Here is a 14,551-nt window from a genome sequence, read left to right as displayed (position 1 = left end):
CAGCCCCGCGCTGCCTTGGGCCGAGCACACGTTGCGATATGTTGCATCGCACCGCCTGTTAGCGCTTTGTGAGGGCGGCGCTCGCACATCCAGAGCTTACCCGAAAATTATGGCTTCGTCGCTGTGGTGGGGCTCGCTGCCTGCTTGGTGCAGCAGGTCTGTCGGGTGGTTAATCCTGACACAGGGAGAACAACTCTCGAGGTCTGAATTCTAAGAACCCACAAAATGTACTGGGGGGGTACACGCCTGCCTTTTGGGGGCAGGAAGAACGGTTTCGCTTCTATCACTTTTTACACCCGCGGAGCCCTCCGAGCCGCGGGGGGGCGCCCGGGGCCGGGGCCGGGCCTGCCGGGGGGGCGGTCCGGGGCTCGGGGGGGGCTCCCCCCATTTCTCCGCCACCTCCGAGCGGGGCCGCGGATCTTCCCCGAGCCCGGCTGCCGGCCCATGGTGCCGCGGCCCCTGCTGCAGCCCCTCGTGCCCCGGCTCCGCCGCCTGCTGCCCGGCCTCGCCATGAGCAGCGCCACCGGCTCCTTCTCCCTGCAGCAGCCCCTCAACTACCGGGGGGGAGCCCGGCTGCAGCCCGCCGACGGTGGGCAGGTGGAGGAGGTGTACGAGCCGGCCACAGGTGGGGACACGCGTGGGGACACGGCTCTGCTGGGGGCTGGCCGTCCCGGGGGGCGGCCCCGACCCCCACGTCCCCCCAGCCCCTGCAGCCTGGGACTGGCTGTGACCGTCCGCCGAAGCGCCGGGGTCTGGCTCAAATGATTTCCAAATTAATTGGTTTTTCCTCGCCCGGGTTTCGGCAGGCCCCCTGCAAGGTGGCGAGGGGCTAACGGAGCCGAAGAACGCACAGCGGGGTGCTGGTGGCGGAAGCTCAAGGGGGGAGAGTGAAGAGATTTGTGATGCTGGGAGCTAACTAGTAACTGGGACACGGGTGTGGGAGAAGGGTCTTAATGCAAGCCCTTTAAACCACAACACCTCTTCAAGAAACCAGTCACAAATAAGTGGGTTTTGTTTGGAACCATTATGTTCGTAGCCTGGTGCGGGTGGTGGGACTGAGATCTTTGCCGCAAGATAAATCGTATTTTCTGTGCCCTTTCTCTGACACGAACATCTCCTTTGTTTCCTGCTTAAAATGTGCCCAGGCCGAGTGATAGCCAAGCTGCTGTGCTCCGGGGAGAAGGAGGTGGACCTGGCCGTGCAGAGCGCGAAGGCTGCCTTTAAAGTATGGAGCCAAATGTCGGGCATGGAGCGGTGCCGGGTGCTGCTGGAGGCCGCCAGAATTATTCGGGTATGTCGGGGGGCTCGCGTCACCTTTTGTCTGCCAGCATTTTCGTGGATTAAGGCGGCTGCTGGGGGCTGCGGTTCCAGCGGCACCTCCAGAGCTCGAGGAGGTAAAACCCCACCTTTGACCAGCAGAGACAGTTGGTTGCCTTGGGCAGGGCACCCAGTCTTATCAGTCTTAGTTCAAGGCCGGTGTGTGCTACAGCACCTTTTCTGCTTAATTCTGGCAGGAGACACAAAGCTGAAGCAATCCAGTCAGGACCCTGCAAGGCATGCGATTTACAAGCTGAAGCTGCATAGCTGTCACATTCTTGAACTTTAGGATTTCGGACCCTGTTGTCACGTGGCAGAAGCATACGTTGTTTTAACAATAAGAAAATGTAGGAGTGCTCTTTTTTTTCCCTTAGCAGATAATACACATGGGGAGAGGATACAGATATGCTAGCTTTATCACAAACTTGTTTGTGAGATAACACGTTCTTGGACCTCAAAGTAAGATGTGAGATAACACGTTCTTGGACTTCAAAGTTAATCCCCATTGAGGCACAGGTCTGTAAGAAACCGGACCTCGCCCCAGCGTGTACATGCGATGAGAATACTGTTTTCTCTTTCTGCCAGACTTCCGCAGCAGGGTAATATTTCTGCCTGGGAGATGGTCTGTTAAAGGACGCTTCCCAACTCTGCTGCTTTGCCCGCCTTTTGCTAAGTCCTCTGGGTCGGTTTTGGTCTTGCTGTTTGCTGTCTCCCCACCTTAGTCCTGTGAATTCCAGTCACTGTTTACCAGCTGGCTTTTCAGCTCAGGTTTGCTCATCTTTCAGATAAACACAGCTGTTAAGCAAGACCAGACTAGCAGTGAACCCCAGCAGCTCTCTGTTTGGCATTCTCTTGTGGTCGGTTGCCTCTGGCGAATTGATAAATGACAGTTGGGAATGTATCTTAGATAAAATGATTACTCGAGGCAGAGCCTGGCGTGGAGGTTGCATGCTTGGGATGCAGCTGGCTCCTTGTGGCTTCTCTGATGCGCTGTCGTTGTGCTGCGCTCCTCACAGGAACAGAGAGACGAAATTGCCACCTTGGAAACCATCAACAATGGGAAATCCATCTTTGAAGCCAGAGCGGACATTGACGTATCCTGGCAGTGCCTGGAGTATTACGCAGGGCTGGCAGGATCTCTAGCTGGTGAGAACTTTATGGGAGTTGGCTCTTTATTCTCTGTCCTGCCTCTTGTCTTCTCTGCTAACTTCCATGATACAAGACCATTTTTGGTGCCGATTCCTCTAAGAGAAGGACTGCTCCTTTTTCTGAAGGTCTTGGGAGAATTTTCAGAGCTGTCTGCCTAATGCTGCCATGCTCTGTGAGCTTGTCGGGGTAAAAGCCGTGTGTGTCTGTTCCCAGTCTAAGTGGGATCTGGCCCCTGAGCCTCTGATTAAACAGGAAGGGGCTTTGTTCTTCTCTTATTTCTGTCTGTCTGTCTTCCCTGCAGGTGAACACATCCAGCTTCCTGGGGGATCCTTTGGGTACACTCGCAGAGAGCCCCTGGGTGTGTGCGCTGGGATCGGAGCCTGGAATTTCCCTTTCCAGATTGCCTGCTGGAAGGCTGCCCCGGCCCTGGCTTGCGGTATGGAGACTCTGTGCCCATGCAGGCTTCCCTCTGAAGCCTTGTGGTCCTGCGGGGGAGAGTGAGATTTGGGGGACAGAGAACTGACTAGCGCTGCCTCGAAGGAGGCGTTGAAGGACTAGCAGAGCCTTCAGGCAGGAAGGGAAAGGAAATGGAAGGGGGAACCTGGCAGGTGCTAAGAGGGCAGGGGACACATCAGGAGAAAGACTGATTGCGTGGCTTTGTACCAGAGGAGGAAGGTCTCTGGAAATGTTTGCAGTGCAGGACCAGTATCCTCATCTCCCCAGCCCTTCCCAGCATGAAGGTGCAGTTTTCCCCATTCATTGATTGCAAAGCGTTTAGACAAAACTATTTCCTTCTCTCTTGGGGGTCTTTTGGTTCTGCAGAGACAAATTCGTTGTGTAGGGTGGGTTTTTTTTGTGTTTTTTTTTTTTTTTTTGTCCCCTGATGCAGTTTGGGTGTTAACCCCACCTTGCCTCTGTCCGGGTTCCCTTAGGCAACGCGATGGTCTTCAAGCCCTCTCCCTTCACTCCCATTTCGGTGGTGAGGCTGGCAGAGATCTTCACTCAGGCCGGTATGCCCAAGGGGCTCTTCAACGTGGTGCAGGGCGGGGTGGCCACAGGCCAGTTCCTCTGTCACCACCCAGATGTGGCCAAAATCTCTTTCACTGGCAGCGTGCCGACTGGCGTCAAGGTAAAGGCACCGTCACAGTGGGGGACACACGGGGGTTGTAGTGCCAGCCTTCCTGGTGCAACGGGGGGGTCGAAGCCTCCTTCAGCCTTTGTGCACGAGGCTTGCAAGGATGGGGTGTGAGGTGGCATTCCTGCGTCCGAGCAAGGAGCTTGCACCTACAGCATTATGCTGGGGTCCCAGTTAGGGTACTGGGCACGAGCTCGAGCACCCGGTCCTTTTGGAGGAGCCCTTTGGGCTGAACACGTGCAGACGACCGTGGTGGCAGTGAAGGCTCTGAGCTGCTAAAGTGGGCGTCTCTGTGGGGAGGTGGGTCTGTAAAACAGCTGGGGAGACGTGTGAATGCTTCTGGCAGTAATAGCTGAGTTTAACTGCATGCAGCCTGCCATTTTAAGAAGTAGGCTAGTTTTTGTGAATTTCCCACACTTGATTTAGTCAAAACAAATTAAACACCCCTAAAAAGATCTAAAAAATAAGTTTTGATTTGAAAGGTGGGAGATACTGCCCCTTGAGCACTCCTACATGCATGTACCTGTGGGGTGCAGCGACAAAGGTGCAGTTGTGGTTGTCCTGCGGGCTTGCTCTGAGCTTGAGACTTCCTGCAGATGCCTCCTCAGAGTTTTCGTTTTTACCTTTAACAAAAAAAGAACCTAAACCCTTTGAGCATGTCTGCAGTCTGAACTAAACAAGTCAAAGGAACCCAGCTTGCCCTTTGTGTGCGCTGGCTGCTTCTGTTGTTGGTGAAGACCCCTGCTGTAGCTCTCCCCTTGGGTGTCTCTTACCTCCCTCCATCCGCCGTATTGCCCGTGTGTCACTTGTCTCTTGTGTCCTTGCTTCTGCCAGATCATGGAGATGGCAGCTAAAGGGATCAAACCCGTCACCTTGGAGCTGGGAGGCAAATCCCCCCTTATCATCTTTTCGGACTGCGCCCTGGAGAACGCCGTGAACGGAGCCCTCATGGCCAACTTCCTCACGCAGGGCGAGGTGCGTGGCCGAGGGGCACCGGTTTGGGAACGGGGCGGCAGAGGCAGCCTGAGGGCCACCAAGATAGCCAGCCTGGGGCCTTGTGTTGGAAGGGGTGCCCTGAAGCTCCCATCTCGCCACCCATCTCCTCCTTTCCCAGGAGCGGGGCCTCTCTAGCACCCGGTACCTGGCTCCGAGCAGCCCCCCTGTGCCCTGGGCTCTGGTTTGGAGCACAGGTGTCAGAAGAGACCGTGCTGGATGCCTCTGGTTCCAGCCCAGCACACCGAGCCACAGCTCCCCGGGGCTCTGTCAGTCCCAAATTTGAGATTTCCACGTGTGCTGTAGGTTTTGTGTAATCCTGTTGGCAAACTGCCTTACATGGGTCATCTCTGGGAACTAACTGAACGGTCAGCTCCTCATCTCCTGCTGGTGACCCGGTGCGTTTTGGCCACCTGGTGGCATCAGTTCTGCTGCGCCCAGAGCGGATTGTTCAGTGCAGGCGAGAACAGCAGGACTGCCTGTCTGCTCTCCGCTGCCCCCAGGGTCAAGCTGGCTGGTTTAGCATCCGTGGGGGGGCTCTTCAGAGAACCCCTGTAGCGGGGCCCTTGCAGGGAAGGCTCGCGAAGTGCGGCGTGTCTTGTTGTGAGCAGCCCGTTCTGTGTCCCAGGTGTGCTGCAACGGCACGCGGGTGTTTGTGGAGCGGAAGATACTGGATACCTTCACAAAGGAGGTGGTGAAACGCACCCAGAAGATCAAAGTTGGAGACCCGCTTCTGGAAGACACCCGGATGGGGGCCCTCATCAACCGGCCCCACCTGGATCGTGTCCAGAACTTTATCAAGCAGGCGAAGGAGCAGGTGAGATCGTGATGCTGCCTTGAGACTGCCCTGAAATGTCTTTGTTTTTTTGTTAGACAAGCAGACCAATAGCTGCTTTCTTACTCCCTGCCTTTGTAGTTAAGCTCTTTACTTGCAGTGGCTGAATTACACAGCAGGTGTCTTGGGCCAACAGAATAAAAGTGATTCATGTGCACTTCTCTGAATCAGCACGCAAGGTGACTTTGCTTCTCACATCCTGATGCTGCTACATTTTAGAGGTTATGAGATACCCAGCACTGTAGTGAGTAAAATAGGAGAATCCGCAGGAGGAGGATCAAAGACCAGATTTACAGGCTGCTGGAACCAAGCTCTCTAAGAGCAGTGAGACCTACACGGCCTCTTCTCCTGCTTTACTGTCAAGTCTGGAGATGTTTTAAATGTCAGCGCTAGGTGTATGGCCGTTTTGGGGAAGGGCTGGAAAAGGGGAGGTGCGAGTGAAAGGCAGGAGGGGTAGATGAGGATTTGGAAACAGGAAGAGGGATGTGGAAGGCGATACAGGGGAGGAGAGGGGAGATCTCCCGACTGCAAAGCAGGGTGTCTGAGGGGGGAGGTGTTCCTTGCTAGGTGCAGTGTTAAAGGACTGATGGACTCACTAATGAGGGAGTCGACACCGTGTGGAGATGTGGAAGTTAACGTGATGCCAGATGAGGATCTGCTCCTGGTTTTGATTTGTTTTTTGAGGGCCCAGGCGTGGTTTGTCTGACAGGGCAGCACAGCAGCAGGGATTATTGGCCCAGAGCTGCTGCAGCTGGGCAGGGTGCCCCCGTACGTGCCTGCCCACCTTCTGCTCGGCTCTTTTTCAGGGTGCCCAGGTGCTGTGCGGTGGGGACCTTTACGTACCAGATGACCCGAAGCTGAAGAATGGCTTCTACATGCGCCCCTGTGTGCTAGGTATGTCCTCCCTATCCGTGGCGTGGGCATCTTCTGCGTGGGTGTCGCCGAGTTTCTTCTAGAGAGAGCTGTGTTCGGCGTCACCCATCTCTGCCTGTGCCCCCGGTGGGTGTACTGGAGGTAGCTGAGGTGCCCGAGTGAATGGTATGCAGAGAAATCTCTGTGCTTGCAGGGAACTGCACCGATGACATGACGTGTGTGAAGGAAGAGATCTTCGGGCCTGTCATGTCCATTCTGCCGTTTGACACTGAGGAGGAGGTTGTGGAGAGAGCCAACAACACCAAGTTTGGCCTGGCAGGTGGCGTCTTCACCAGGTACAGCTGGGCAGCGCGGCGCTCTGGGGAGGTCAGGGGAGGGGAGGAGAAGGGAAATACTGCAGCAACCTGGTGCTCCTCTTGTGGAGTCTGGGCATGGGCACAGATATCCTCTTCTGGGAAAGCTGCAGCAAGGGAATGCCAGAAGGGAACTTTGTGAACGACCGTGCATCTCCTCCCAGCTCTCCTGAAGGGTTAGGTGGGCCCAGCCGTCCTTCAGACTCCTTCCAGCCTGCGCTTGGCCTGCTGCCTGCCTTCTGCATCTCCAGGAGGTGTTCGCCAGGAGCCTGCCATGCTGCTGAAAGCGTGCAAAGACGGCTTTTGGCTGCTTGCCGTAGTCTGCTCTGCTGGCGTCCTTGTCCTGCCCTCTCAAATCAAGTGCTGTTCTGAGTGTCCTTGGGGATAAGTGCTGTATCCTCTGAACAAGCAAGGGCCGAGAAGGGCAGGACGGGCCCCAAAAAGCACCGCGACCTGCCGGGGGCCTTTCTGTAGCGGGATCTCAGCTGGCACGGGAGGAGAGGATGGAAGGGAGGCTCCAGCTGAGTTGCCCGTTTCCTGCAGGGACATCCAGAAGGCTCACAGGGTCGTGGCTGCTCTTAATGCCGGGATGTGCTTCATTAACAACTACAACGTCAGCCCCGTGGAGCTGCCCTTCGGAGGATACAAGGCGTCAGGTGAGCAGTGCTTGGCCGTCCCTGGGCTTGGCTCTGCTGCGCCCAGGGGTGGGGATGCGCCTGTGTCTGCGGTGGCAGACGTGAGCGGCCTCTGCTGTGTCGCTGAGTGGATACCTCGCTGGGAGATGAAAGGGAAGCTGGGGAAAAGGGGTTGTGGGTTTGGAAAGAGAAAGGAGGGAGATAAACTTCTATACATATAGCCTTCCTTCAGCTGAGCTCATCCGGTTACTGCTCGGGGCTTGCTCAGAAGCCCTGCTGTGAGGTGACGCTGCAGCTGCACCGAGTGTGTGGCTCGTGTTCGCCCTGGTCTGGCCCCGTGCTGGTCACAGGGGGCACGGACGACGCACGATCGATGCCTGGCGCTGCCTGGAGCTGTGCTCTCACTGCTGCCTCGTCCTTGCAGGATTTGGCAGAGAGAACGGACGGGCGGCCATCGAGTACTACTCACAGCTGAAGACGGTCTGCGTGGAGATGGGTGATGTGGAGTCCGTGTTTTAGTGGCTCTGGGGCCGTCCGAAGGGCGCTGTCAGCTCAGAATCGTGAATCATTTACCCAGCAATAAAGTGCTCTGAGATTGTAAGTGCCTGGGGGTGGGGCAGAGCGAGGGCAGCATTTAGCACCTGCTCCTGCGAGGGGAAACGTGCACACGGGGCTCGGGGCTCGGTCTGTGGGCCTCAGCTGCCCTGGCTGGTGGGAGCAGGGAACCTCGGACCAGGAGGGACCAACCTGGCTTTCAGCAGCCGGCACCTGCAGCTTCTTCGATGTTAGCAGGGGCTTGGCAGTGGCAGAGGCTCAGCCCAGGCTGCTTCCCCCCAGCGTATCTTGAACCCTGCTCTCTTTCACCTTCAGTCAAGTTGGGTCTCACCTTAACAAGTACGACTCTACTCAGCGCACCTAAAAGCTCTGGGGCACATTGCTGTGCTGTAGCTCTACAGACTGTCTTTTCTCTGGCTATATAAAAGCCTTAAGAGTAGCCTTTAGTTTTTCCTTCTAGCCCACTTGTGAACCCAAGTCCTGTTTTTTTGTCTGTGCCTCACCTCTGGGCTGGGACAGGATACGGTGGGGGTGGAGAGCTGATGCTGCCTGTGACAAGCATGGTGCTGCAGATCCTCTCCTCGCACAGAACAGAGGATAACCAGAGTGGTAGCAAGCTCTGACATAGAACAGCTTTTGCCTAAGACAGGCAGACATCTATTCAATTTCTTTCCTATAGGCCTACTGCTCTTTATAAACACGATGAAATAGAAAATTTAAATGTTTACCTAATCTTCTTTTTTAAGTAATCAAATAAATATTAACTCTGGAACATCTTATTGGAGAGTGACATGAATCAAGGAGTCCAGAAATACATTCTGATAGAGCTGGGCTGTGGCTGTATGGGTTAACCAAATGGGTTGCAAGATTGCTTTTCACTCACCAAAGCCATAAAAGCTGGAACATCCCTGCCCGACAGGCAGATTTCTGTAGTCCTATAAAATCAGCCGTTCTGGCTTTCTGCAGAACTTAAGACAGCCCTCTCTAACTTCAAAATAAAAATACAGAACTGACAACTTCATTTTATTGAATGAGGAGAAAAACAGCCAACAGGCAATGCAATGTTGTACGAGAAAACAGAACAAGAATCCCTTTGGGTTCCCAGGCAGCCACCGCGATGGCCAGTTAGTCCTGGCAGATCCAGCCAAGGTGCTGGAAAGCTGAATACACGCCTGTGCCCACCAGTCCAATGAGTGCAGCGGAACCGATGGCCCCTCTCCTTCGATTTTTCGGCTCTGGAAAAAGACAGATTTTATCAGTTCAGCAGCAGTACCCGGCTCTCTTCCCCAGGCCACTCCCAGCTCTGCCGCACACAACCTTGACTTGCTGCAAGTATGTTTAGCTTTGGCTGACCTTGTCCTCACCTTTAGAAAGGAAAGCTGGGAAACTGCTGTGAGTGTGACAGACCCGAGCCAATAAAAGTGCACAGTCAGGTGCCCGGGGTGATCCCCCCAGCGTGGTGTGCTGCAACTAGTGTGGGAAGCAGCAGATGAAACTCAAGAGGGAGCACGAACTAGAGACTAATCTCAAGGCGTACCCTGAGTTTGTGCTATTATTAGGGTAGAGCTCTTTCTATTGTCAGGGAAAGCACAATGCAGCGTGCAGTCTGTGCACCTGCATCCTCTGCTCCGCACCCTGGCTGGAGGGAAGCTTTATGCTGCCTCCTGACAGGAGCTGGCGAGAAGAGTCTGGAGCCCCTGTAGGAGGCTTCAGTTTCCAAGCACCTGCCGTGCCGCAGGATGACCTACCTCCTGTGTAGTAGCCGTAGGCATAGAGGATTCGCCCAATGATCCAGGCAACGCCGAGCCCTGTGGCAATCCGCTAGGAGGAAAGGAGAAACATTAAAGGTTTTGGAGGCTTGTTGCTTGCACCTGCTCAGCGTTACAGCAGCCCTGCTTCAAGACGTGACCACAAACTACAGTGGGGGTCCTGACCCAGCTGGGAGAACTGGGAATCAGCCTGGGAGAAGGGTGTGAGTGGTGTGGGGAGCTAGGGTGAGTTTCGGATTGGGTCCCTTTCATGGCACCTCTGGGGTGCCTGTGATGTGCTGCAGGGCCTTGCGAGCCCCCCTCCACAGGCACAAGCAGGTGTACAGGTTTCCCTGCTGTGGATTCCTGCCCTTGCCACTTAATTTAGAGCTTGCTGCAGTGTGGCTTCAGTTTGTCAGATCCGCCTATGCCACTTCCTTCCCTCTCCGAAAAGGAATGTTCAGGATGGACCTGATTTGTCAGGTGGTGGTAAAGAAAAAGCTCCTGGTTTAGTCTCTCCCAGATGAACTGCCGCCTCAAGAGCTGTCTACCTCTTTCATTTAAAAATAATCCAGGCTTTTTTTGCATCCTTCACACACCTCCTTTGGTGGTGAAGGTGGGTGGGAAGATCACAGTGTTCCCCTGCTATTTTTGTCAAACTCTTCTTGAAAATGTGCTTAAAAAGGAAGTGAAAGGGTCCCCGTCCTGTACAAAACCAGCTGCTGTGTGGCCCTACTGTAAGCCCAGCAGGACCCTGCAGGTGTGGGAGAATCAAGCAGTGCTGGAGGGACCCTCCCCAGCTGTGGGGCTGGAGGCTGTGAATGCTGCGGTTTGTCTAACAAGCCACGCTCCGGGGAAGGAAAGGGGCCTAGTGGCTGCAGTATCGGCAATGATTTATGAAATGCGTGTGGTTCCCCTGCACAAGAGCTTGTACCACTGCATTTTCAGAAGGGGCACGGCTGTGCAGTGGGATGTGGCTGGGGAAGGAGCCTGGCTGCCTCCGGAGGGGCGGGCCTGGCCTCCTGCCTGCTCTGAGTCAGGGATTAAGGGCAGAGTTCAGTCACCGAGCCCTGCGTGCTAGTCACTTACCGGATGGTAGATGCCACCAGTGGCTAAGAAGAAGAGGAAGGAGGGATAAACTTCCAGTCTGAAAATGAGAGAGGGGGTTACGTTTGTTCAAATAGCTTGTAGAGAGAACATGTAGACACGCAGAGAGTTGCAAGCGTCCCTTGGCAAGGTCCCTGGTGGGCCTGACTGCTGGGAGTCTCCGTGCCCAGGAGGGCTGCTCAGTGCTGTGGCCAGGGATGGAGGCACAAGCGAGCTGCAGCACACGCAGGCCTTCAGGGACTTCATCCCTGCCTGTGCCCCTGTCCGGCCGCCCACCTGTTCTTTCCACTCTGTGCCCAAGCTGCTGCTGAATGCTGCCTACCACCAGCTGACCCAGGAGGAGCTGTTCCCCCCGGCCCCCCTCCGACGTGCTCTGGCCCACGTTAGCCGGGTGGACCCTGCCCACGAGGAGCCGAGGGCAGTACGACATCCGCACGCGGTACTCACGTGTTCTGGTGTGCACGCTGGATGCAGTTGAATATACGGCCATGCTCAGGATCTGTGCTGTACATGGTGGGGTACTGTCAAAGAAACCCAAGAGCAGAACGTGAGCAATGCAGCCCGGCCTCCTCCAGCAGCAAGCTGCAGGCCCTGCGGCACCTGTCCCCGGGGAGCCCTGTGCCGTGCTGCTGCCTCCAAGACTGACTTGCTTCAAGTCAGAGCCTCGCTCCCTGCCCCACGGCCACAGCTACTTTGATGAAACTGCTGCTTGCTCCCGAATGCTTTTGTTCCACTGGGATCCCTTTGCTCCCAACACTGCGTCTGCCTTCTTCGCAGGGAAAAAAGGCTGTGTGGTTTCTTGCCTGTCAGTGTTTCCGGGCTCGAAGCCTTCTGCTTTCAGCCGTCTCGGCTCAGTGCCAAGTGCCCGATCTGCCAAACCCTGATTTCTGCTGTGCGTCTGCTCCAGTTTGGAGAGCCGAAATGTCGGCTCCATCCCTTCTGCATCCACATGGCGGGGTAGGAAGTGCCAGCGGGGCACCCAGAAATAAACAAGGTGTTGCCGAGCTTATCTGTAGCGCTACAGCCCGGGAAGGCAAGGCCTCTGCGCCCTGCTGGGCCGGGGAGGGGACGAAGGAGGGGTGCTGGAGTGGGCAGGCTGCAGCTCCCTGCAGACAGGCTGAGGTGTCCCTGCTGCCAGGTCCCGCGTGCTGCCTGGTTTAGGAAGAGCAGCCAGGGGACCCAGCAGCACCAGGGGCCTGACGGTGACCCAAACCAGCGCCCAGACACACTCCTAATGCTTCTGAGGCTGCTGTTTGAGCCCGTATGAGGGGCTGAAGCACAAGGCAGTGCCAGGCTCTGGCTGTGAGCACGCTGCACCTGCTGCAACTCAGACACACGCAGCGCGTGTGGCAGCAAGCCGCTGGCACCAAGGGAGCAGCCCGCTGCCTCAGACGGGGATCGCTCAGCAAGGCCTGGGGCTCTCCGTCCTCACCGGCGTCGGAGCTGCAGCCCCTTCCCGACCCCTCCGCCTGAGGAGAGGAGGGCTCACCTCCACGTTGTACTTCTTGCGGGCCTTCGCCACTTTCACGGCGAGGTGCGTGACCAGGACGAAGCTGGCGGCCCCCGTCAGGATGACGTAGCCGTACTCTTTGGAGAGAACAGCCATCTTGGTGCTGGGAGGAAAAGAGAGCCCGTTACTACTGCAGGGTGGGGTTGGGGCAGTGGCAGCTCGGTGCAGGCAGAATTGTGTGTGCGCGCACGTAAGAACTGCTGAGCATGGACCACAGTCATCCTAGCACAAGGACTGCCTGAAGGAAAGGAGAAACTCTCAGGGGTTTTTTACCTTTTGGTGCCTGCTGGGTGTTAAGCAGAACAAACCAAGGGCTCCCTGCTCAATTCCAGTCAAGCAAGCCTTAAAATCACGGACGTGTTGGTGTCTGGGGGACCCTAGTCTGGCCTCTGGCTCGGAGCACCCCTACAGCCAAGAGCAGACCCCCTCAGCTCCGGCTGGCCACAACCCCTGACGCTGCCGTCCTCGCTGACGCTGCTGTGTCTGCGGGGGTGCTCGGGTGTGCGGGGACAGACAGAGCGCTCTGCGGAGGACTTGTCCCCTTCCTGCACCCCGGTGCTCCTCCTGCACGAAACCAAGGAGTGGTGGGCACCGCCCCGTACCTGCTCCCATCCCAGCCTGTGGGCAGGATGCAGGCAGGACCTGCGCCTGCGGGAATTTCTCCACAATCAGGCTGGAGACCAGGTCAGCAAACGTAATTATGTCACCGTGCAAAGCCCTGGTTCACCTCCAGCCTGAGCAGCGCAGCCAGTTCTTGTCCCACCACCTTGAAAAGCTTGTAGCAAAACCAGGAACGGGCCAGAGTGGTACTGCAAGGACGTTTAAAGATCTGCAACAGCTTTAACGTGAGGAACAATCAAGTAAGTCAAGACTCTTCGTCTCGGAGAGCAGACAAAGAGGAATGGTATTCAATAAAGTCTGTAAAAGCTAAAGAGGGTGGACAGAAACTGGTTGTTTGCTCCAACATCAGAACTCGGGGCCATCAAATGCAGCCAGGACAGAGATTCAAAACAAACAGAGGTGTTTTTTCACGCGATAAAACGGCCAGACGAGCGACGCTCGCTCCCAGCAGCCTCAAGGAACGGGCTCAGAGTCACAGAGCGCGGCCCCACCACCATCTGGCACCAGTCCTCTTGCACCATCCCAACCTCTGATTGTGTCCACGTGCACAGAGCCCGTGCTGTGTCATGCACCGCAGCAGAAGGCAGCGGACACCCCTCCCTCCAGCACTAAGCCAATTCCCTCTCCAAACCAAACCTAACCACAGCCCACTGCCGTGACGCAGCAAGGTGTTGGTGTCTCTGGCACTGTCGCACCAGCACGATCTGTTGGCAGGGGGAAAAACGTCCCTCCTCGAGGAAGCAGTGCAGCCAGCCTTCCCGCTGCACCAGCACCACTCACAGGGGCTCAGCGGGGAGCAGGGGTTTTATTTCTCATTTGCAAAGGGATTTTGATCAAGACTACAGCTGGCTTTGTGCACGAGAAGTTTGGTAAAAAATTCTTAGTAAGAATGCTGAAAACTTTTAACTAAGACAGGTCAGCCGCACCCACACGTGATAGCAGTTAGCAGTTAGAGGTCACGCTGCAAATACAGACCCTTCCCACCGCGCAGAGCAGCACCACGGTCGCATTTCCCCCTTCAGCTCCCAGGCTTGGTGGAGAAGCCCCACGCAGCAGCACGGACCAGGCCCCTGGCAGTGCTACGCTGTCAGTTGGAGTTTTACCTTTTATCTCAGTAGCAAAGGGCGCAGCTCAGTCGCAGCAAAGCGTTATGCCAGGTGTTATAAACCTGCTGCTGGACCTCCGCTACCGGTGCAGAACTACACAGTGCGCCTTTGCTCTAGTAACCAGGAGCCAGAGCGATTAGAAGCCAACGCTTTCGGCTGCTCTGACTGCACGCCTCGTGGCTGCTCCCTGGCGCTGGTGCATTTCACCAACCTTTGTCCGCAGCGCAAGGCCTCTGCCGACGAGCACCGGCGCCCCGCACAAGACTAAGCCCGTACCTTCCCTGCGGCAACGCTTGCGCCTGGGCCCGCACCGCCGGGGGCCAGCGGCGCGTGATGCAGCACGGCCGGAGGGCTGCGGGAGAGCTCCCGGGGAGCGCTTTTCCCCCACGGCACCGATTCCCAGCAGGCTTGCCACAACCACCGCCGCAATCCGGACTCAGCAGGGCCGCACAGCCTCCCCTGCAGCCCCCCGCAGCCCCCGGCCCGCACTCACCCGCACCCCGGGGCCCGGCTCAGGCGCGGTGCGGAGCAGCCCGGGGCGGGAGCGGAGCCGGAGCGGGGCCGGGGCCGGGCTTGGCCGCGCCCCGAGGCGGGGCGAGAGCTGCGGGCTCCGT

General features: G+C 56.6%; 2 protein-coding genes across 3 annotated transcripts; one reads left to right on the top strand and one right to left on the bottom strand.

Annotated features, from left to right (window-relative positions):
* The first annotated feature begins 345 nt into the window (after positions 1 to 345).
* On the top strand, positions 346 to 8,624 carry ALDH9A1 (aldehyde dehydrogenase 9 family member A1). Its single transcript, XM_083845764.1, has 11 exons — positions 346 to 625; positions 1,146 to 1,291; positions 2,334 to 2,463; positions 2,768 to 2,902; positions 3,399 to 3,595; positions 4,436 to 4,576; positions 5,223 to 5,411; positions 6,236 to 6,323; positions 6,496 to 6,637; positions 7,199 to 7,311; positions 7,715 to 8,624. Exons 1-11 carry the CDS (start codon positions 445 to 447, stop codon positions 7,807 to 7,809), a joined length of 1,557 nt encoding a protein of 518 aa, XP_083701890.1. The 5' UTR covers positions 346 to 444; the 3' UTR covers positions 7,810 to 8,624.
* A 223-nt stretch (positions 8,625 to 8,847) lies between these two features.
* On the bottom strand, positions 8,848 to 14,548 carry MGST3 (microsomal glutathione S-transferase 3). Of its 2 annotated transcripts, none has more exons than XM_083845786.1 (6): positions 14,431 to 14,548; positions 12,190 to 12,313; positions 11,148 to 11,221; positions 10,683 to 10,740; positions 9,594 to 9,666; positions 8,848 to 9,080 (listed from the first exon to the last, which is right to left on the bottom strand). In XM_083845786.1, the coding sequence occupies exons 2-6, from the start codon at positions 12,304 to 12,306 to the stop codon at positions 8,971 to 8,973; spliced, it is 432 nt and encodes a 143-aa protein (XP_083701912.1). In that variant the 5' UTR covers positions 12,307 to 12,313; positions 14,431 to 14,548; the 3' UTR covers positions 8,848 to 8,970. The 2 variants fall into 2 exon arrangements, with proteins under 2 accessions (XP_083701912.1, XP_083701913.1); XM_083845787.1 differs by lacking the exon at positions 14,431 to 14,548 and adding an exon at positions 14,149 to 14,278.
* Positions 14,549 to 14,551: the final 3 nt, after the last annotated feature.

Source organism: Anser anser, assembly GCF_964211835.1.
Source record: "Anser anser genome assembly, chromosome: 8".
NCBI classification, from domain to species: domain Eukaryota; kingdom Metazoa; phylum Chordata; class Aves; order Anseriformes; family Anatidae; genus Anser; species Anser anser.
The sequence above is the reverse complement of the archived record's forward strand: the minus strand, read 5'-3'. Positions and strand labels throughout refer to the sequence as shown.